Source organism: Octodon degus, unplaced genomic scaffold (assembly GCF_000260255.1).
Source record: "Octodon degus isolate 3935 unplaced genomic scaffold, OctDeg1.0 scaffold00005, whole genome shotgun sequence".
NCBI classification, from domain to species: domain Eukaryota; kingdom Metazoa; phylum Chordata; class Mammalia; order Rodentia; family Octodontidae; genus Octodon; species Octodon degus.
Genome location: NW_004524581.1, coordinates 24385915 through 24408439, shown reverse-complemented (window position 1 = coordinate 24408439; position 22525 = coordinate 24385915). Strand labels below are relative to the sequence as shown.

The 22525-nt window shown below is 47.7% G+C and overlaps 2 protein-coding genes across 2 annotated transcripts; both read right to left on the bottom strand.

The window, feature by feature from the left end:
* Positions 1-3: 3 nt before the first annotated feature.
* Positions 4-10714, bottom strand: LOC101571788 (trem-like transcript 4 protein). The gene is made up of 4 exons (XM_023722020.1): positions 10657-10714; positions 9536-9620; positions 885-1020; positions 4-595 (listed from the first exon to the last, which is right to left on the bottom strand). The coding sequence occupies exons 1-4, from the start codon at positions 10712-10714 to the stop codon at positions 455-457; spliced, it is 420 nt and encodes a 139-aa protein (XP_023577788.1). The 3' UTR covers positions 4-454.
* A 454-nt stretch (positions 10715-11168) lies between these two features.
* Positions 11169-12200, bottom strand: LOC111818314 (trem-like transcript 4 protein). Its single transcript, XM_023721893.1, has 3 exons — positions 12128-12200; positions 11610-11954; positions 11169-11221 (listed from the first exon to the last, which is right to left on the bottom strand). Exons 1-3 carry the CDS (start codon positions 12186-12188, stop codon positions 11169-11171), a joined length of 459 nt encoding a protein of 152 aa, XP_023577661.1. The 5' UTR covers positions 12189-12200.
* Between the last annotated feature and the right edge of the window lie 10325 nt (positions 12201-22525).

The window sequence follows — 22525 nt, the reverse complement described above, 5'->3', positions numbered from 1 at the left end:
TATTTTAAAGCCCTTTTTATCTCAGATGAAGTTGTCTGAAGAGAAGGACAGGAGGCCCAGGGCATCCGCTCACAGATCTTGCCCAGTTGCCTGTGACAAAGTTCAGTCCATCACTTGAGCCTAAACACAAGAGCAAACACACAGAGGTGCAGTATTGCAGAGTTGAGCAACAGCAGGCATCCTGGAGCCCAACCGAGGCAGGTGGAAGGATGCCCTATCCCTGGGACGCAAGGAGCACGCGTGCAGCGGGGGAAGCTGCTGAGCTGGGTGACCCCAGCATGGATGGTCCCACACGGGGTCAGTGTGGGCAGAGCTGGGCAGGCAGTGGCAGCGGAGCTTGGAACACTCTCTTCAGGATGAGTGGGTCTCAGGGTGCTCGTTATCGCTGATGACGGGGGCTGGGAGTTGTCTCCCCCGATCTGAGCACTGGCTTCTGCTCACAGAGCTGCGACCATCAGTCATCAGGGGCAGGAGAATAGGTGTTGTTCCTGCATCCAGGGACAAGGTGGAATGAATCCAAGTGCTCTGGGACACGGATGAAGCTTATATAATCAGAAATCTCCATCACATCCATCACTGCGGTGTCCTTGGGATCCTGGGAAATGGGGGTGAGAAGGAAACTCATAAATTAAAGTGAGCCTTTTCTCTGCCCCTCTACCCCACACCTTGTCTTACCCCGGCCCATTCCCTGGTCTCCTCATCCCCCAACTCCTTTGCCCCTGATCCCTGCCCTGGTGCCCTCTGCTTTCTCCTCCTGCCCCTGGGGTGCAGGCCCAGGAAAGCCCTCCTTTCTCTGAGGTCTGCTTCTGATTTTGGGGGCTACCTTCCTGCTGGCACAGCAGCCCCCCAGCTGCGCAGATCCCAGCCCCCGCCCAGCCGCTCACCCTACAGCAGCACCTGCAGCACAGAACCACACACAGCGCAGACAGCAGCAGTCCCTTGACTGCCAGAAGCCCACACTGCAGGAGGAGCAGGGGCTCGGGGCAAGCAGCATCCAGGGAGGACGAGGAGCTGTGGTTCCTGGAAGAAGGGGGAGAGAAGAGCAAGTTGGCGGGGATGACACCTGCTCCTCTCTCTCAGGGGCAGGGCAGCCACCCTTCCCAAGAGCCATCTGCCTTCCTGGGTGTCCCTACCCCAACCCCCACCAGCACCCTTGTTCTGCCAGTGGAAAAGGTAGTGAAGGTAGTGTTTCGTGGTTGTTTTTAGTGACATTTCTTTGATTATGACCCAATGTGAGCCATTCTGATTTCCTCTCCTGCAACTGTCCGCAGGGGCTTTGCCCAGCCCTCTGCAGTCCCGCCTTCCTGCTGTGGGTCAGCGCTGGTCCCTCGCGGAGTCTAGTAATACTGCTGTGCTTGTTTTAGACACTAGCAATTCATTCTCCCCATTTTCTTACCTGCTTGAGAACTTTTCCCAGAGTGTATTCCTTGACTAAAACTTCTATTCCTGATGTAATTGATTTGATTTGATTGTTTTTGTCCCTGTGGCTTGTGTTTTTCTTCTTACTTCCTTTTTTTTTTTTTTTTTTTTTTTTTTTTTGGCAGAACCAGGGATTGAACTCAGGCCCTTGCGCTTGCCAGGGAAGCGCTTATTCCACTGAGCCATCTCCCCAGCTCCTGTGGCTTGTGTTTTTAAAGTTCTGGGTTAGAAGTCCTCCCTCACTCCTGGTTCAACAGATAATCACTTGTAGTTTTCCTGGTTTTTTCTTTTTTTTTCCAATTTTCATCTTTTATTTATTTATTTTGCGGGACCAGGGATTGAACTCAGGCCCTTGAGCTTGCCAGGCAAGCGCTTATTCTACTGAGCCATCTCCCTCCCTGCCCACCCCCCCTTTTCATCTTGCATTAGTACTTTGAGACCATAATGTTAGGTAAAAAAAACTCAGACCTGCAAGCTTGCTCTTGTGTGGTTTTTCTTATCTGAGAAACTCAAGGTATCAAGGAGCAAAATAAAAGATGCTTAGGAAATAAGGGCATAGATTTTTCTGCTGGGTTTTTTATGACTTAATCTCATTTTTCACACACACACATACACACACCACCATCACCATCACCACCACCATCACCACCACCTGAATTTAGCTGGAGTTCATCTCTGCATATAATTATCTAGGGAGCCACTTTCTGATTCATTTTTCACTTTTTAAAATGCTTTGTACCTGGTATCTCAAGAATGTCTTCCAAATAATGGGTCAAAAAATAAAATGAAATAAAATAATGGGTGATGTGCCCTACTGATTTTCTGGGGCTCCCGTGTGATCACCCACATGCCCGGATACACACTGGTGCGCCGGGAACCCTTCAGGCTGGCCCACTGGTGGGTTTGTTTGTTCTTTTTTTTTTGCTTCCAACTGAGTTAAGTCTTTTTATTCTGTTGGTAATCTCTTCCAGGGTTAACTACTTCCGTTGTAGGTAACATGTAAGGCTCCACTTCAAATGTTGGCACTGCTATAAACATAGTCTCTTTCCCTTCTCTGCAGCTCAGAATTAAAATTCTGATTCTTGTCTTACATTCCAGTCTCAGAAGTAGTTCCACTGCCGAAGTTATTTGCAGACAGTCTTGTGCTTTTTAGCAGCGGTCTCTGACCAGGTTCTAGCTCCTCCATGAACACTACAATGGACTTAGTTTAGATATGTACTAAACGCATTCTCTTAAATGAGTTTAAATGCACTTTATTTTTACACAACCTACATGACGTGGTTTTTTTCCCCCTAAAAAACAATGCCTCCTCTCCAAATAAATCACAGTCAAAACAAACAAAGCATTCAAGATGACATCAGTCCCATTTGTCTAAAATCCTGGTGTTGTGTAGATGACAAGCAGCAGCCAGTTATGACAAGTGATAGATCCAAGGTTGCCATCGAATCCATTAACATTTTTCCATTTCTAAACCATCCTTAAAGAAAATCATAAATGGGGTCATGCTATCCTCACGGTGGTCCAGGAGAGCAACCACGCCATCTGGACTCACGTTTGCACCAATAAAGAACTGAGAGTTTTTGAAATTAGCAAGGATGTGCGTGATTTGCTCTGCAGCCCACCCCCCCCCATCATAAACAGTTTTACTCTTTCTGGCCTTTGTCCTTCAAGTTTGCCTTTGACTGATTTCATACAATCTTTGATGTACTTCCTGGAGGCCTCTTGTGAAGCTGGTGTCCTGCCAGTGACGGTTCATTACACTATCTACACCGGTGACTCCTGTGCTTTTGGTGCCTTCAGCGGAGGCATTGCCACCAATGAGCGCGTCGTCAATGGCACCCTCTGCTCTACTGCCCATCTTGCCCTCCACCTCCAGGCACAGCCCGTCTGCGATCTCCCAGATCTTGTAACTCAACTTTTTTTTTTTTTTTTTTTGGATCCGGGGATTGAACTCAGACCCTTGTGCTTGCCAGGGCAGCACTTATTCCACTGAGCCATCTCCCTGGCTCCTCTCCCGAATCTTGTAAATGTCGGAGAACATCTCATCATGGCTGATGAGGTCGGGGTAGATAATCATGATGGTGGCTGAGGGAGGTGGCGGCCATGCAAGCTTAGCAGGAGCCAGGAGCTCAGAGCGAGCTTGGTGCAGCGAGAGCGGCGCTCAGGGGGAGGAGAGAGCAGGCAGAAAAGGCCCTCATTTGTTCTTACACCAGCCCACACTGCTATCTGCTGTACTGCCTGCCTGCAATTTGGTAGGATAAATCCTTGCCTTTGTTTTTACTTTTTTATAGTAGCTACTCACGTATGTTTACTTTGCCTATAACTTAGAGTAAATGTATTAAAAAAAAAATTTTAATGTAATTAGTGCAGGGTCTACAGGGTCTCACTATACAAATCAGACTCATAGTGATCCTCCTGTTTTCAGCCTCCCAAGAACTGGGATTACATCACCACACCCAGTCTCATTCACTGTCTCAGCATGCCCCGGGGGTCAGGCCCGCACTGCAGGCCAGCGACTGAACCCCGGCCCCTGCATCTGCCTAAGAGGCGCTTTAATCTACTGAGCTATCTGGCCAGCCGCTATCAAATTATTTTTAAAAAATTGAAATCCAATTGTGGTTAGGATAACATTTAGAGACTTGACTGGGAGGATGTTGAAACCTTTATCACACCACTGTCTCATCCGAGATCACGGATTATTTCTATTTCTTCAGATAACCTGTGTCATTCCTTAGTGTTTTGAGATTTTTTTTTACAAACAGATCATGGTTAAATTAATTCTTCCTAGAAAGTACTGACTTTGTTTCTGAAAAGAATGGAAGTTTGTTCTGTTTTGACTTTGTTAAATGACTACACATAAGCAGAAAGTTACTTCTGTTAGGGATGTCGGGGGATAGGGTCCTACTATGTGGCCCAGGCTGACCTTGAACTCCCAATCCTCCTGCCTCAGCCTCCAGAGTAGCTAGGATTACAGGTGTAAACCACCATGACCATTTTAAAAAAATTTTACCAGTTGATCCTATACCTGTCAACCTTGCTTGTTTCATGAGATTTAGTAGTCACTGATGCTGCTTTAAAAAAAAAAAAAAAAATATATATATATATATATATATATATTCCTACCATCTTTAAGATACAGTCATTTGTACTTGTGTAACCCTCTCTCCCCATACTTCCTTCCTGCTAGCATTGGCCAGACCCTATAACACTATATTAAAGTAGCTGTACGAGTTTCTAATTGGTGTCTATCCTTTTTCCACTCAGTAATCATTCATTGTAGTCATTAGCAGACAACCTTTATCATCCTATTTCTTTCTTTTTTTAATGTGTTTAGTACAGGGTCTACAGGGCCTTACTACACAGATCGGATTATAGTGACTCTCCTGTTTTCAGCCTGCAAAGCGCTGTGATTACAGGCACGTGCCCCCACGCCCAGTCTCAGTCGTCAACTCAGCAGGCCCTGGGGGTGGGACTGGCACGGCATGCCGGAGATCGAGCCTCGGTTCTATTTCAGTTTTATGAAATTTTATTTTCTTTATGATATAGATGGATTCAAGATTTCCAAATGCATTTTCTACAGCAGCTGGATTTCTCCTGTACATTTTGATTACTTGTTATTTAATACTATTTGCATTGATAGGTTTTCTACGGCTGAATGCCCCTTCCTATCCTGAAATACCCGCCTCCCGGTCACTTTGGTCGCAACTCGCTCTTTTCTGACACACTTGGCGCTCGGCCGGCTGGTGTTCATTTTCCAGCGTGAGCTTGTAACTTAATTTTCCTGTGTTATCTGTAGCTCGTTCCAAGGCGCTCGCCTCTCCGAGTGCGTTCGTTGTGGCTGCCGTGACACGCCAAGGCCTGATGTGGTCAGAGGTGGGGCTTTCCAGAGAGGGCTGGATCCAGAGTGTGCGGCTCTGGGACTGAGTGTGTGAGGCTGGAGCCAGCTTAGCTGGAGCTAAGCTACTATTCCTTCGTAACTTAGTAACTGGCTTGGCGTAGTTCTGGGTTAAAGTATTGGGCATGAATGTTACCCACCCCCAAAGCCAGTAGCCTGGATAAAATACAAGGGTTTGTTTTTTTTTTTTTTCATACCAGGGATCGAACTCAGGACCTTGCGCTTGCCAGGCAGACGCTTATGCCGCTGAGCCATATCCTCTGGATAAAATACAAGGGACAGAAAGAAGCCTGCTGCTCTCACTTGCTGCCTGCTGCTTTCCTACTCCCCTGCTTTTTGCCTCATGCCTGCCATGAACAAACTCTCCACGCTGTCCATGGACTGCACCTCTACAGACCATGAGTCAGATAACCCTATCCTCCTCTCACTTTGGGTGTTCAGTATTTTGTCTCAGCAACAAGAGGAGTAACTAAGAAAATAGCTTTCATTTCTTTTCTATTTTGTATAAAATCCTGCATGAAATATGAATCAAGCATTTGATTCTTGTTTTTGTTTGGCAGAACCAGGGATTGAACTCAGGCCCTTGCGCTTGCCAAGCAAGCATTTCTTCTACTGAGCCATCTCCCCAGCCCAAGCATTTCATTTTTAAAGTTTGGTGAGATATGTAAAACCATCCGAGTCTCAAGTTTTCTATGAAGCTGTGTTTTTAACATTTCAATGTTTCATAATTTTCAGTGTACTCAAATCTATTTCCTTCTAAATCTTGGAGATATGTATCTATCTACATCTTTTTTCATGGTGGCAAAGTTTCACGTTTATGAAAAGTAGGAAAAAAACAGGCTTTGTTGAGTGAATTTGGGCCAGGTAAAACTAGGGCAAGGAGAGAAAAATAAAATAAAAGTAAGTACACCCTACAGCACAGGCTGGACTGCCACAAGGAGGCATAATAGCCTGGACATCTTATATTTTAGGAATTTGTCCACTTGTAGTTCAGACAAGAATCTTCCCTTCAATCTGTTATTTATTTCAATGTTTTAATTTGTTTTCAACATAAACATGCCTATTTTATTAAGGCACCATCTATGGGTTGCCTTTGATACTTCAATCTTAATCCATTTAATTTATTTCAGCCCTCACCTTTTTCAGAGAGAGATTTTGTTATTTTGCTATTTACATGCCTTTATATATTGTTTCGATATCTTTGGGCTTGTTCTGCTGCTCAGTTTCCATCTGCTTGAACTAATTTTTAACCGTCTATGTTTTCCAACAAATTTAATTAAAGCTATAGCCTTCCCTCTAGCTACTACTTATGCTGCGTATTTTTCGATTATTGTAGCATGTTATTTTACATATAGTTTATATTAAAATAGATTAATAAATATTACTCAATTTCAAAATGTGCTATTATAACTTTCTCTCATTTACTCTTAATTTGCTGCATTATGTTTGAAAATATATTCTGTATTACGCTAATTCTTTGTAATTATTCAAGTTTCTTTTATGTCCTCATATAAGGTCTACTTCTATGAATATTCTCTATGTATTTGGAGAATATACATTGTCTGTCTTTATGCAAAGTGTTTGATATGTGTTTATATGTAGTACTATATAGCTCACATGTATTTATACATAATACATTTTATTCAATATTTATATTTATATAGTTGAAAACATTCTTAAAGGTGTACATGTATATTTGAATACTTGAAACTATTAAGACAGATAATTTGTAATTCTATGAATAGGTATCAATGTGCATACTTGTCAATATTTGTAAATGACATAATGCTTGAAATTCATTAGAATAACTTGGAATTAAGTATTATTTATTAATAGTTGGTTTAGAGTTTAGTTTCTTCTGATTATTCTTAATCTCACTGGCCCTCGATCTTCTGAGAGGGATAGGACTCTTCCACTACAATTGTAAGCTACTTACTTCTTCTTGCATGTCTGATAAGGTTGCTTGACCTCCTTTGTGTTGTTGTTTTGTTTTGTGTTTTGAAACAGGGTCTCACTATGTAGCCCAGGCTAGCCTCAAACTCACAGTAATCCTCCTGCCTCAGCCTCCGGAGTGCTGGAATGACAGGTGTGCACCACCACACCCAGTTAGAAGGCTCTGTCCTTCTCTGATGAGTTTAACTGACTTATATCTATCTTAGGGCTTGTTTCTGCCTTCTTACTTCACTGTTTCCACTTATTGTGCTTTATTAGTTTTTAAAATCATTCCTCTACTTTCTCTTGGATGGCCTCACTTTCCTAACTTAAAGAGCACACCTTTAGTCACCTGAAGACCCACGGCCATCCCAAGTGTCTCCAGAGAATGGTGAAACTGACCAATATCTGCAGGCCTCCTCTCACGAGACAAGGACTTAGCTATCCTTGTCTCTGCAAATATTCCTCTCCATCTTCTCCCACCCGCAGAGACCCTATTCCCCTACATTAGCACATCTACTTTTCTCTTTCATACTTTCCCCTTGACTTGTCCTAAAGCTTCCCACCCTTTCCCAAAAATTTCTGCAAGAGTCCTCAACTGCCGCCCCCACTCACTCTTCAGCCACGCACCCCTTTTATTTGTCACCTCTCACCCCTTTTACTTGTCACCTCTCCCACGGTCTAGAACGTTGTTTAACACCAGTGATACCTTTTGATCTTTTTGACGACTCTTGCTCTCTGTTCACAGCCTATTCACTCCTATCACTAAGCCAGTCATATTGACTAAGAATCACTGTCCTGGGCTGGTGAGATGGCTCAGTGGTCTAAAGCACCTACTTAGAACAAGCTTAGCAAAGCACAGGGACCATGGTTCAATCCCCCAGCACCACATGCCAGCCAGCCCCTCCCCCTGGTGGGCTGAGCTGGCCACACACACACACACACACACACACACACACACAAATAAATAAATAAAATTAAAAAAAAAAAGAATCACTGTCCTGTTGGTTCCCCTACCTGTCCTCTGAGGAGTTTCCAGCAGTGGGTGTAGTGTCCTTTGTCCAATATAGCACTTCTTCTAAACTGTCAGATTATTTGGGCTTAAGAGGCCTGGTGGTGGAGAGGAACTGGAGGATTAAATCCTTTCGCCTACTGAGTTTTAGAAGTTGGCAGGAGGTCCCTTCCCAGAGCATAGGACTCCCAAGAAGACACACTCTACTCTCTTGGACCCTTGGTTAGGGCTCTGCCTTTGAAGACACTGAGAGAGGGGCCAGGGAGATGGCTCAGTGGAATAAGCGCTTCCCTGGCAAGTACAAGGGCTTGAGTTCAATCCCCAGTTTGACCAAAAAAAAAAAAAAAAAACACACATCACTGAGAGGTGCTCCTTAGCCTGGAGCTTGAGCCAGGTGGGCTGGGGAGGTCCTCCGACAGGCTGCCCCCCTATTTCCCTTCAGCCCTTGCTGCCCTCGCTGTGCTTCATGGTTCCCACAGCCTGGGCCACTGCATCATGTTTTTCCATAAAGAGAAGGCCATGGGGACCTTGGTACCCCTGACTCCAAGGGCCAGTAGCAGAAGTTAAAAGTCTGCTCCGCTGTCTGCCCCGGGATGGGGCTGCTCTCCACACTCATCACACAACAGCCCCACGTGGCCTCTGGTGCCTGTACTTCACAGGTTCCATTCTATCTCCGTCTAGGTATCCATGTTTTGCTGACTTTCTATAGCTCCTCCCACGTTAATGACCTGAGTCCCCCTCCTCTCTGCCCAGCTTTGAGCCTGGGCCAAGAGCAGTCCTCTGCTGCACCCCAGGCCCAGCCATCCTCCAAACACTGCTTGCATCCTATCTCCAGTACTTGGTTCATTGCTGAGACGAAATACCTGATGCCCAAAGTTAAAGGGAGGAAAGGTTTAATTAGGTCACAGTTTGTGGAGGTTTCAGTCCATAATCAGTTGGCTCCAAGGGAGGGTGGCACAGGGCACAGGGCGGAGGGTTGCTCATGGAGGTAGAAGACAGCAAAAGCAACAAGAGACGAGCAAGCCTCTTCCTGTCCCTCCTATTGCATGCAGGCTACCTGCCCTAGTGTGGGGCCCTTAATCCTAGTACTGGACCACAAAGAATCACAAAGTCTAGATTCACCTCCGACTCCTCCCCCTGTGACTGCATGAGGCTCTGGGAGGCGCACACACCTAGGCACGAATCCAGACAAGTCCCATCCCTGATTCAAAAGATGCTTCAGGAATTCTCCAGCCACCCCTCCCTGGATCCTCTTCCAGGGAAAGCCCCTGTCTTACCTGTGCTCAGATCCATCCAAGGAAAGGCCAGGGGTGCCTTCAGGGGAGGTGGCCAGAGCTGGGAGGACACAGGGGAGAGGGTTTGCTCAGAGCCGGAATAGAGTGCGAGACCTGGTTCCCATGACCAGAAGAGGAAGTGAAGAGAGGAGAGAACCAGTTCCTCCAGGCCTTGGACTAGGGTGAAGGTAACTGGGCCTAAGCCTTCTTTCTTTTGTTCATTTTCTTTCTTTCCTTTCTTCTTTCTTCCTTTCATATTTTGAGCCAGTACTTACAAATTATACACATTTATGGGGCACATAGGAGGTTTTAATACATGTACATGTTGTATAATATTCAAAACATAAAAAGTAGTTTAGTTGACTTATAGAAGCAAGGCAGCTAGCTAGAGAAGGGCCTGAGAAAGACTTGGGTGATCAGTCTTGGTTTATTGAAAGGAACAGTCCCTGCTTAATTGTTCGACCAGTTTTGCATGCCTGTATCTGGTAATCTGAACAACTACTTTGAATATAGCAACCGTTGTTGATTTCTTGTCATCTTATTTCGAAATTCGGTATCGTTTTTTCTCATTTTTTTATTATCTTTAAACAGAAAGAATGGCATGCACAAAAAGAATTTTTTAAAAAATAGACAGTGATCAGGCTAGGGAACTAACTCAGCAGTCCAAGAACCTGTCTGGCAAGCGCAAGGACCCAGGTTCCATCCCTGGTACCACACGCCATGCTGGCCCAGGAATCCCAGGCACACTGTGCAGGCCACGAAACCTGGGTGTGGTGGCACACACCTGTAATCCCAGTGCTGGGGAGGCTGAGACAGGAGGATCACTACAAGTCTGAGCTTGTACCAAATAAATACATAAATAAATAAATAAATAAATAAATAATTTTTTAAAAAATAGACAACAATCTAGTACTTTAGACCAAGAATAAATTTCCTCCCTAGGAAGAGGAGTTGTAGCGCCTCCCTACCAAGTTCCTGAGTTTCCAGGAATTTAAAAGCAGAATAACAAGTTTTTCTCTAAAGCCTTAATTTCCTTTAAACCCCACAGGCTGAGGAATTGGGTCAGAGAGCTTGAGTTCCAATTGGTCATTTGAGCCCATGGCAAGAGGTGACCACTAAACAACTGAGGATTCCTGTGTTCTGCTTCTGTGTAAACAGTTCTGAATCTTTGAGGGTCCCCATCGCCACCCATTTGGGACCCTGCTGGAAATCGAGGCGCTATTGTGCTTCTTACTGGCATTTCCTAGAAAACTCTCCTGCCTGCCTCCTTTTGCTGCAAGACTTCATCTACATTGTGAGCCCATGAGCTCAGCTTTGTACTAACTTAACCGCTTCACCTTTTGAAGACCATGAAAATAGGAGCTTAACATGAGGTAAGCCCCCAAAGTGGGGCTTTAGTATTTCTTGCTCACTGTGATCCTGTTTAGGAGGCCGAGAGCTGCACTCTCATGTAGCAACATGGCCAACTCCCAGATGGGATCAGAGTGCAGTCCATGTCCCTAAGCCTTATGCGCTGATGTGTCCCCCACAGCCCAGGCCCGCCACCCCAGAGCAGGCCTTCCTGCTCTCTCCTTCTCTGGCACTGAGGACCCCCAGGTTGCCTGGCCATCCCTCTGTCCTCCCCCACCAGAGCCCCTCATGTGGCTATGAAGGGCCAGGCGGTAGTCCATGTGTGGGTGGTGGATGGGGCTGAGGAGAGAAGAGAGGCGATGTCAGTGCAGGCCCCAGAAGGGGAGACATCTGTCCTCAAAGCTTAAGGGGCCCTCGGGGCCAGAGCCGGTCACTCAGAGACCTGCGCCTCAGGTCTGCATCCTGGAGCTGCGGGTTTCCCAGAGCAAGAAAGATAGTTGCACCAAGACTCCTGTCCCCAAGCCTTGGCTATGTGCCCCCGCTCCAAAGCTGGGGCCAGGACTGTCAGGGGAGCAGAAGGGAGACCCTCTTTCTGAGACAGGCCTTCTCTCTGACATTGGAATGAAGCAGAAGTCTTGCGGGTTGGGGGTACTGGGGCCATTGGCCAGGGGGCAGCAAGCCCTGCCACATCCCTCTGGTGGGGGGCATTTCATCAAGAAAGTCTCACCTGGGGACACCAGCAAGGTAATGTTCCTGAGAATGAATATCGTGTTTTCGGAAGCGTTGTAGTTCCCACACCAGTAGGCTCCGGAGTCATCCTCCCTCAGGTCAGTGGTGTTGATGATGAAGAAACCAGCCTGCGGGTCATCCCAGATGGTGTGCCGTGGCTCCTCCTCTGCCTTGCGGGGCTCGGAGGTGGTGACCAGCCTGGTACATCTATTCACAGATGTCTGGCGACACCAGCTCTTTCTCACGTAGGCTCCCATCTGGGGTGTGTACTGGCACCGCACAGACAGCGTCTGCCCCACCACCGCCTGCAGCTCCTCGGGCTCCACTGCCAGCACTCTGGAGCCTGGGGAGCAGGGCCTCTCTCAGGCACAGCCCTGGCCGGGCCACGGCTCCCAGCACTGGGGAAGTGGAGAGGGAACCACTTCTGATGCCCACCCCAGATGAGGCCCCCAAAGGCAGCCCTGTGGGCATCGCTGCTCCCTCGCCCCACCCTCATCCTGGCCCCCTCTATCTCACCTGAGGCTAGGAGCATCAGCAGCAAGGGGGACAGCAGCAGGTAGGGGCCCCTCCAAGCCATGACACCCCAAGTGCTTTCTGCCAGCAAGGGAGACAAGCAAAGGGAAGTCCTCTGGGCAGAGGGAACCAGAAGAGGGGCCCATTCTTCCGGCTGCCAGTGTCACAGGCTAGTAGAATCGAGAAAGGTCAGTACTGTGCATTGATTGGGGAAGTGGTTGGCCTGGAAAGGTGGGCTCCTCAGGCACAGCGCACAAGTGGCAGCTGCAGGGTCTCTATCCAGGCCTCGAGGCCTCAGCCTCGCCGCTCAGCTCCCCTCAGCCTGACTTTTGCCTGTCTCTGCAGAATGAGCAGGAAGAAGCTGGAGTGAACCGCGAGACTGCACCTCTTTCCTCTCTGTCTGTGCTCTCTATGGGGAGCCAGGGGCCCTTGGAGACACAGCCAGAGTCTTTGTCATGGTCCCTGGCCAAGGCAAGGTCCTCCTTCCTGGGCACAGTGGGGCATGATGAGTTTTCACCCTGGGAAGTCTTGTGGGGGCAAACTCCAATGGCAGAAGCAGAAGATGATTCTTGGAGAAAGCGGGAGCATAAGAGCTGGGAGGGAAGCTTGGTGAATAAGGATCATCAGTGGGAAAGCGGGAGGTGATCAGATGAGCCAGGGCTGGGAAAGAAAGCACGGGCTCCAGGCCAGGTCTGTTGGATGAATACAGAAATGAGTGAAGGATGAAAATCCTGGCCGTGTTACAATGTGTGTGTGTGTGTGTGCGCGCGCGCGTGCGCGCGTGCAAATGTATGAAGGAAGCCAGGCGTGGTAGCACACGCCCGTAGCCCTGTCTTTAAAAAAACAAATGTAAAAGGCGAAAGGGGCAAAGTTGGAAACATCTAGGAACAGAGTGGTCTTTTCTGTCCAAAAACAGACGTACGAGTCCATCTGGACATCGACAAATGATCAAGCGAGCACGGGACTGAGTAGAAGGAGCAATCTCTCCCACAGAAGGCATCTGCCGTGGCCCGAGTGCTGGTGGTCTCTGGAATCACTGTTGGGGCCTTAGTGGCAAGCGCGCCACGCTCATGAGCAGGACTGGTGTCACTGGAGGGAGTGACTTTGTCCCTCTGCCTTGGAGGAGCAGCGCTCTCCCTTCCCCTGGGAGAATCAGGGAAGAGCTGCTGCTGCGGTTTGCCTGTCCCCACCCCGTGCCATGGCCTGGCCATGTCTGTGGTCTGTTGGGAGCTGGGCCCCACGGCAGGAGGTGAACAAGGGCAGCAGGAGAGCGCAGCTTCCTCGGTGCTTCCAGCCCCCATCGCTGGCGTCACCCCAGGTCAGCTCTGCAAGGCGTTGGGTTCTCGGAGGAGCCGGGACCCTCTTGACAGGTGTGCGTGGGAGGAATGGAGGCTGCACGCTTCTTTGGACAATCCAGAAACTTTCCTATCCTCGCCCCCAGCTCCATCTCATACGTGGAAAAACTGTCTCCCAGGAAACCAGTCCCTGCCTGGTGCCATCAAGGTTGGTGACCAATGCCCCAAAAGGGCGTGGGTCAGAAGCTTGGTACCCACCGGGGTGGCAGTGCGGGCGGTGGTGTGGAGCCTGGAGAGAGTGATCTGAACCGGGGCATGCTGGGAGCGACTCTGAGTGCAGCCTCCTGCAGGCTTCTGGGCTGAGCACGGCAGGTCCTCCTGAGACGTTCTCCTGATGTAAGGCACAGATGATTTTTTAAGTTCAAACTCCGGTTGGAAGAGACCACCGACCGGTTTATGGCTGTAGGACTGAGTAATCCACGTTCCTAAAACCTCAGGTGGAGTCATAAAACCTCAGGCCTAGCTTGAGTACACATTACCCCCAGGCTTGGGGACATTCTTGTGAAATGGGACACAATGAAATAGGTCACAATGTCCAGTTAAACCCACCCGTTCACAAAATGCAACCGAAACCACAGAGTCAGATAATAGTTACCCTTTAACTAACCCCTCTTAGTTTCCCTAAAAAGTCATATATCCTCAAACCCACCAATTATTTTAGAGGTCACCCTAAAACTAACCAATGCGATCCGCTTCTGTAATTTGCTTGCTCCCTCCCATTTTGTGGTTTTTGCCTTTAAAAACTATGCCTGCTACACTGAAGTCGTGCTCTGTTCCTGCATGTGCAGACCGCCCTACGTGCACGTAGATAATAAAACTTTCCCTTTGCGATTTGCATGAGAGACCGACTCTTGGGGTCTTCCTTCGCGGCGACTCCACCCTTACACTGAGGGATTATTTTTTGTGACTAATTAATTTTTTATGTATTTAGTACAGGGTCTACAGGGTCTAACTAGATAGAGCGACTCCTAGTGATCCTCCTGTTTTCAACCTCCCAAGGGCTGGAATTACAGGCGCACGCCACCACGCCCAGTCTCAGTTGCCACCTCAGCGCACCCTGGGGGCGGGGCCGGCACAGCACCCTGGAGATCAAACCTGGGTCCCTGTGCCTTCCTAAGAGGCACTTTAGTGCACTGAGCTATCTGGCCGGCCCTTATTTTGAGCTCCACAGATGAGGAAAAGCAGCCTATCCTCTCCTTCTTACCTGTCTTAGAGCTGAGCATAAACCCCCCTTTTCCAGGTGACCCCCAATAGTAGGAAACAGAAGCACTCACCCCTGGGAGTTGCATAAATAGACTTTATTAAAATAACCTTTGCCCTCCATTTGTTTCCCCATGTCTTTCGCAGGCACTTCCCAAACACTGAGTGTCCCTCAAAGCCTAAGCCCTTCCTCCTGTGAACTTCTTTGCCCCTGAGGATGAATAACAGCTGGGTGCTTTTCTCACATTGATGTTTGAATTCACAGGCCCTCCAGCCCAGGCCTAAGAGGTGGAGGAATTTTTCCACCCAGCCCTCCCGCCAGCCACTCAGAGAGCCTGAATTTCTGCAGCCCAAGGCCAAGGTGATGGTGGAAGAGATTCTGGGAGAAAAAGAACAGCAGGCTGAGGCACCCAGCTATGAGCTCTTTCTTTGGGAAAAGGAACTTAAAAATCCAACCAAAACATGCTTTTCTCACAACATCTGCTTTGATTACTTAAAAACTGAAAACAGGTGTGAAAGCACTTGGCGCCCTAAAAGCTAACCTGGAGGAAAGAGAAGCTGAATTCACAAGGAACTGAAAGTTTTGTGAGCAGGCGGAAGTCTTTGCAGGAGCTCTGTCCTGCTCCAGGTCCCAGGACCTGGGGTGGAGGCTGTGGGAGCGCCCGTGACAGCCGCCAGGATCACCTGACGAGTGACAAGTAGGACCATGGAACTGGGTTTTAGTTTTCACTTGATTTTAGTTCATTTAAGGGCAAACAGCTGCCTGGGGTCCGTGACACGCACACTAGACAGCGCAGCTCTAGGCGGCTGAGAAGACGTGAACGACGGCGCCTGCCCCGCACGGGAGCCAGATTCCTGCTGCACTGTATTTGTCAGTGTGAAGCTGTGGAGCTGGCTGGGCGTGGGGGTGCGTCACTGAAATCCCAGCACTCTGGGAAGCTGAGGCAGATGGACTGCAAGTTAGAGCCCAGCCTGGGCAGCTCAGCCTGACCCTGTCTTAAGAGAACAGAAAGGGCTGGGTAAGTAGCTCAGTGGCAAAGTCCTGGGTTCAATCTCCAGTACTGCAAACGAGAAGGGGGGGAGGGGGAGAAGAAAATGTAATAGAGGTAATGCCTGGTATCTTTTATGTGACCTGTAAAACAGTACTCAAAATGTCATTGTGGGGTCGGGGAGACAGCTTGGTAGAACAAGTGCCTGCCTGGAAAGTGCAGGGTCCTGAGATCAATCCCTGGTACTGCAAAAAATAAATAAATAAAATTTTCTTAAAACGTCATTGTGTTTCAGATTGGGAAGGATACCTTAGGACTCTAGTGATAAATCATACAGGGGACACAGATGAATTTAACCACACTGTGTAGAATGCTGTTATGGTTTGTGTCTAGATGTCCCTGCCCCAGAAGCCTCGTGCAGTCACGGGGCGGCTTCTGGAGTTTGTGATTGATTCCTGGTCCAATGCTGGGATTATGGGTGTGAGGTCTCCACCCGCCCCAGGCTGGGCAGCCTGCATACAACGTGAGGGAAAGAGGCTTGCTCTCTGCCGCTTCTCCTCCCTTTCTGCTCTTGCTGCTTTTGCTGTTTTCCCACCACCTGAACTGCTGCCCTCTGCCATGTGCCACCCTGCCTTAGAGCCAGCAGAGTATGGACTGAAACCTCCACAAACTGTGAGTTACATAAACCTTTCCTTCCTTAATCCTGGCATCAGATACTTTGTCCCAGCAACAAGAGTAAAGTAACTAAGATAAACGTTGTATCCCAGATAGTGCCAGCCTAGGCAACATGGTAACACAGCATCTCGAAACAAAAATAACAAGCTACAACAACAACAGAGCATGTTCACATGATGTGCAATTAACCTTACATAGGCGACCTTTAATACCTGCCAGAAAACTGAGATGGGGGTGAGGGTGGAGGGTAGAAAACAGGCAGACCGAGGAGGTAAACTGAAGCACCTGCTTCTCTTCAAGCCCCAAAGGGAATTCTGGTCCCTTCAAGCTGGGCCCTACCCAAAACACTTTGGCTACAAAAGTAATCATTGCTGATGGTACAGACTCTTGCAAATACCATTTGCAGGACGTGAAAATGCAGCTGATGTCATTTACATCGTTGTCATGGAAGCTGAATAATTGCTGACCATATGCATGCCCTGGAAGAGACGGGAGGAGACTGATCATTTTCTTAAACACATAAAAGTTTTCACATAAACTGTGAAACAGGAAGAAGTAGAAACTGATTCCCTATAGCTGCACCTGTGTATGCCTTCAGGGCACTACATAACAAATCACATCCGATGGACTGTTTTCGGCACCGGACATCAGAGATATTTGGCATCACAAGACAAGCTTGAGGTTTATTTTCCACCTAATACATTTGTCTTTCATTGATGGCAAACAAAGCAACAAACCCTTAACTTTGGAACTATTCCCTGGTCGGCTTTGGTGGGGGCCCTTTTGGATAGGTGCTGGGACTTGACTTTTCTCTCTGCCGACTCTTGTGGGCCTTTAAGGGTGAAAGGTATGAAAAGCTTGTCTCACACTCACCAACATGGAGGCTTCCAAATATTGGGAGTGTCCCCCACACCCCCCATCAAACACAATCAGGAGAGATTTCAAGCCAGAGCCAGCCCCGTGAGAAGGCAGGCGTCAGCTCACCAGCAGAGGGCCGTGCCAGCAGCTTCCTGGGTGGAGGCATTCCTGGACCCTCCAGGGCCCTGACTGTGGTAAGAACGGTGGTTCCCAGAGCTCCTGGGCTGCAGTGTGCCTTGCAGGGCCCTTCACCGAAGCTGTGGGATCCTATTCTGAGTCTGTAAATCTTTTATTTGGGGGAGGCAGTGCTGGGGGCTGAACCCAAGGCCTTTGCACTGCGCTGTGTCCCCACCTTTTTTTAAAATTTATTTTGAGACAGAATCTAAGTTGCTACATTGCTCAGATTGAGCTCAAATTTCTGCCTCAGCCTCCCCAAGTGCTGGGATTACAGGTGCACACCATCAAGTCTGATTTAACACTCTTTAAAATCTCTTCTACTTAAAATAGGTAAGTTGGATTTTGCCATCTGTACATGAGTGTTGGCTAATAATTCAAGTCCTAACACGGACTGGGTTCGATCCCCAACATGCTGTGCTGGCCCCGCCCCCAAGACACACTGAGACAGCGATTGAGACTGAGCGGCGCGCACCTATAATCCCAGCTCTTGGGAGGCTATAAATAGGTGGATCACTACAAGTCTGATCTGTGTAGTGAGACCCTGTAGACCTTGTACTAAATACATTTAAAAAAATAAAAAACAAAAATAAGTCGAGTCCTAAGGAGATAAATGCCAAGTTCCAGAAGTAGAGGTGAGCTCTGAGTACAGGACCCCTGAAAAGACATCAGAACCTCTGCACCAACTTTGCCACAACCTGGAGGCAGCGTGCTGAGCTCAGAGCTTGGAGGACTTGTTCAGTGTCCCACAGTTTCAGCAGAAACTGCAAGAAGCCAACATCTCCAGGGTGGGGGCTCGGGTGCAGAATTGGGGCCAGTGGGGAGCCCCCAGGGGTTATTGGGGAGCATTCAATGGAATAGCGCTCCACATGGGCCTGAGGTGGGTGCACCCCTGTACCCTAGTTGTCACTGGTCCTGTCCAGAGGAGGTGCAGGACCTCGGAAGGAAGAAGCCAGAAGTGGACAGTAGGGCCGAGAGGCAGGAGTCACACGTGTGGCCTTGAAGTGGTCAGTGACAGGGTGCTGTTGAGCCCCCAGCAGTGCCCACGGGGCAGCGTCAGCCAGGGAAGTCAAGGGCTCCCCCTCTGTCCTGCCTTCTGTAAGTCTGAAACTGATATCGCAACGCAGCCCCAATCAAATTTCCAAAACTGCTCTTCACAGACCTGGAGAAAACGAACCCTAAAATTCATACGGAACCAGAAGGGACCCATCAGAGCAAAAGAAATCCTGGGGGAAGAAAAAGAGCAACGTGGGAGGCATTTGGACTTGAAGTTACTGACAAAGCCGCTGTGATAAAAACAGCACGCTAAAAGCCCAGAAACAGCCAAGAGGATGAGTGGAGCAGAATGGAGGGTACAGAAACGAGCCCAAGCAGGTTCAAGTGTTTGGTCTTTGACAAAGCAACCAAAAGCACAAACTGGAGGAAAGATAGCTTCCTTATAAATGGTGTTGGGAACTGGCATGGTGGCGCACACCTGTAGTCCCAGAACTCAGGAGGCTGAGGCAGGAGGATCGCCACAATTTGGAGGCCAGCAATTTGGAGGACTACATAGTGAGCTCAAGAACACCCTGCAGTAATGACAGACCCTGTCTCAAAGAGCCAAAAAGAAAAAAAAGGGGTATGGGAAAAGCAGCTACTAGTCACATGCAGAAGATTGGATCTAGACCCACATCTCTCACCATGTACTAAGCTAAAATCAAAATGGATCGAGGAACTGGAACACTTGGCCTATTGAAAGACAAAATAGGTGAGTCGGCTGAGGTCTAGGCTTAGACAAGGACATCCCAGACAGAACCCCATTTGCAGAGGAAATAGTTACAAAATCAATATATGGGATCAGATCTGTTAATTAATTAGTTTTTTAAATATATTTGGTTATTGCAGGGTCTCACTATGCAGCTCTGACTCATGGTGATCCTCCCGTTTCCAGCCTCCCCAGCGCTGGGATTGCAGACCTGCACCACTACACCCAGACTCTGGCCAGCTCAGTTCCCCAGCCTGCCCTGGGCGCAGGGCTGGTGCGGCACGTGGTGCCAGGATCAACCCGCGGTCCCTGCGCTTGCCTAAGCTAGCCTAAGCAGGCGCTTTAGTCTGCTGAGCTATCTCGCTGGCCCCAGATCAAATTAAAAGGCTCCTGCGCCACAAAAGAAACAACTGACCGAGTGAAAATACAATCTACAGATTAGGAAAAAATGCTGCTGTTATTCTCAGACAGAGAACTCATACCTAGACTAATTAAACACCAAAGAGCATGCACTGATCTAAGTGTATTTCATCCAACCTTATGCCAGGCAGCGAACTCAAAATATTAGACACCCCTTCAAAATAAAAGGCCCAGTGTAAAACAGGGGAGTGAAACGAACAGGCCCTGTAAGCCGAAGTATGAATGGCCAATAAATACACGAAGAAATGCTCGTCTCTCTGGCCATTAGAGGAATGCAAATTAAAACAACTGTGAGATTCCATCTTTTTAAAAAATACTTTTATTGAGAAACAAGTAGCAATGAGATAGTTTCAAAACCCATTAGTAGGACAGTTCCAATAATTAATACATTGCATATTGTTGTCTTAGTGGTTATTTATTGTACAAGATGCAGACATGATATCCTGTCCACAAACATTATTAGAACAAATATTTCTATTCATTGAATTAAGAGAAAGTAGCTATATATCTATCCTAACTATTCTGAATGTACAGATACAAAATGGACATTCATTTGTATGCCCTTTTTTGTTCAGTTTTCTCAGAAATGGGTATTCCATTGCCATTTAAATATCGTATGTGTGAATTCAGCAAAATACTCCAACATAGTCCAGTAGTCCATAATAGTAGTGGGTTATCTGTAGGACTGGCAATGTCAGAAGTTGTTGACTTGAGCATTTTATAGCTCAGCATATTAATATGGCTTTACTTTTTATACTTCATTTTTATACTTTTCTGCTGGATGGTTAAGACCAAGATAAAGCAAGAACTATATAACAAGAAATGTAACTTTTGTATCTGATAAGGTCAGTCAAGTGCCCTCAGGATTTATCCTGAAACCCTGTACCGCACTTTGTAGAGTCTTTGTGAGTCTCAGCCATGTGGATGAGTCATGGCCATTGCTTGACCATTTTGCTCTCTGTGAAAGCCTGAGAGAATGTTTTCTCTCCATGTGACTCTCCTTAGGCACACTCTACATCATCGATCACTTTCCACTGTGGCCCCATAATCACCTTGATCAGAAAACTTGGGGCACAACTGAATTACATAATAATGTTACCGTACAGGTTCTCCTATGTCCTGAGTCTTCACTGACCTTAAAGACTAGGGCCAAAATGTTGGCTGTCCTTGCAACCCTTCTTTTTCTCTAATTTTTGGTCTGCAAACTTAGGTTGTTAACCCTCCAGAAGAGAAGCTTATTATTACTGCCCTACAACATAGGTAGCTGAGCTTAACCTCACTATCTGTCTGAATATCAAATATCTTAGACATAACATAGAACAGGTATTTTCCATTAAGTATTGATATGTTAAACTTTGAGTCCCTACAGAATATGAAGAAAAAAAATAAAACATAATAAAATTTTAAAAATAGGAATAAACAATTACATATCTTTACAAAGAAATTTAGGAATCTAACCATATACAGCCTTGTAGCAGGACAGTCCTGTGACAAGATTCCATCTTACTCCAGACAGAATGACCAATGTCAAGAAATCAAATAAAAAACACTGTCGAGGCTACAGGGGGACAGGAACCCCTCTGCACTGTTGGTGAGAATGTAAACCAGTACAACCACTGTGGAAATCAGTGTTGCGATTCCTCAAAAAGTGAAACTGGGAGTTGCATTTGACCCAACTAGTCTGCCTTGTAGGCAGCTTTCCGAAAGAGGCGAAGACGTCATACTACAGTGATCCATGCATACTCGTGTTGATAGGAGCTCAATTAGTAATGCCTACATCTTGGAAGCAGCCTTGCGTCCCCCGGACACAGGAGTGAATAAAGACAATGTATTTATACACAGCAGAGCGCTACTCCACCGCCTGAGAGAGGTAATCCAGAGTCTACGGCAGGAAAACGGATGCGCCATGAGAACATGCCACTATGTGACATAAGTTAGACCCGCACGCTTAAATATTGCACGCTTTCTTTGATACGAGAAGCCTGAGTCCAAAGAGGAAAACGAAAGCTACATCATAGCAAGGGGCAGATGCTTTTCCAAGGGGAAGGTGAGCAGAGATGGAGAGGGGAGGGAAGGAGAGGGATGAAAAGGTGGTAGGAAGTGTGGCAAGCGAGGCTCCGCTTCTCAGATGCAGGCGCCAGTGCACGCTGCAAACACGGGGGTCATGGCTGGCGTGTCGGTGTCCCCCCACAGCCTCGTGTAATCCTGGGGCGGCTTCTAGAGTTTGTGATTAATTCACGACCCAGTGCTGGGATTATGGGTCGCCTGGGGCAGAGAGCCTGGATACAACACAAGGGAGACAGATGTGTCCTCTGTTGCTGCTACTCCTTTTCTTTTTTTTAGTACAAGGTCTACAGAGCCTCACTACACAGATCGGAGTCCTCATGATCCTCCTGTTTTCAGCCTCCCAAGTGCTGGGATTACAGACACATGCCACCATGCCCAGTCTCAACCTCCATCTCAGCACCCCAGGGACGGGACTGCCGCAGCATGCCAGGGATAGAGCCCCATTACTGCATCTGCCTAAGCAGGCGCTTTAATCCCCTGAGCTATCCAGCCAGCCCTACTCCTCCTTTGTTCTTGCTGTTTGGCTGTTTTCCACCGCCATGAACTCTGCCATGTGCCAATCTGCCTCAGAGTCAGCGGAGTATGGACTGAAACCTCCTTGAGCTAAATAAACCTTTCCTTCCTTCATTTTGAATGTCAGGTGTTTTGTCCCAGCAACAAGAGAAAAGAAACCAGACCATGGGCTAAGAAACAATGTTCAAAAAAATAACACACTCAAGCCTCTCAGCCACAACAAAAACCCATAAATGAGGAAACTGAGGCTCCAAGAGACTAGGGGACTTTCTAAGGGTCACACATTTAGAAAAAGGAAGGGATGGGACTTGAGCCCAGCTCCGTCTGGATCCAGCACCTTGCCCCTCTGCCCCACGCCTGCCCAGCACCTTGGCACGCTGACTTGCACGCACTTCCTTTGCTGGCC

Bases quoted from the DNA above. Each gene is read 5' to 3' on its own strand.
- LOC101571788 (XM_023722020.1), bottom strand. From the start codon at position 10,714: ATGGGGACCCTCAAAGATTCAGAACTGTTTACACAGAAGCAGAACACA. The intron at 9,621-10,656 runs GTTGTTTAGTGG...TCCGGCTCTGAG, and splicing joins GCAGAACACAGGAATCCTCA to CAAACCCTCTCCCCTGTGTC. The intron at 596-884 runs GTGAGCGGCTGG...CCCATTTCCCAG, and splicing joins GCTGCAGGTGCTGCTGTAGG to GATCCCAAGGACACCGCAGT.
- LOC111818314 (XM_023721893.1), bottom strand. From the start codon at position 12,188: ATGGCTTGGAGGGGCCCCTACCTGCTGCTGTCCCCCTTGCTGCTGATG. The intron at 11,955-12,127 runs GTGAGATAGAGG...CCTGCTCCCCAG, and splicing joins GCTGATGCTCCTAGCCTCAG to GCTCCAGAGTGCTGGCAGTG. The intron at 11,222-11,609 runs GTGAGACTTTCT...TTCTCTCCTCAG, and splicing joins TACCTTGCTGGTGTCCCCAG to CCCCATCCACCACCCACACA.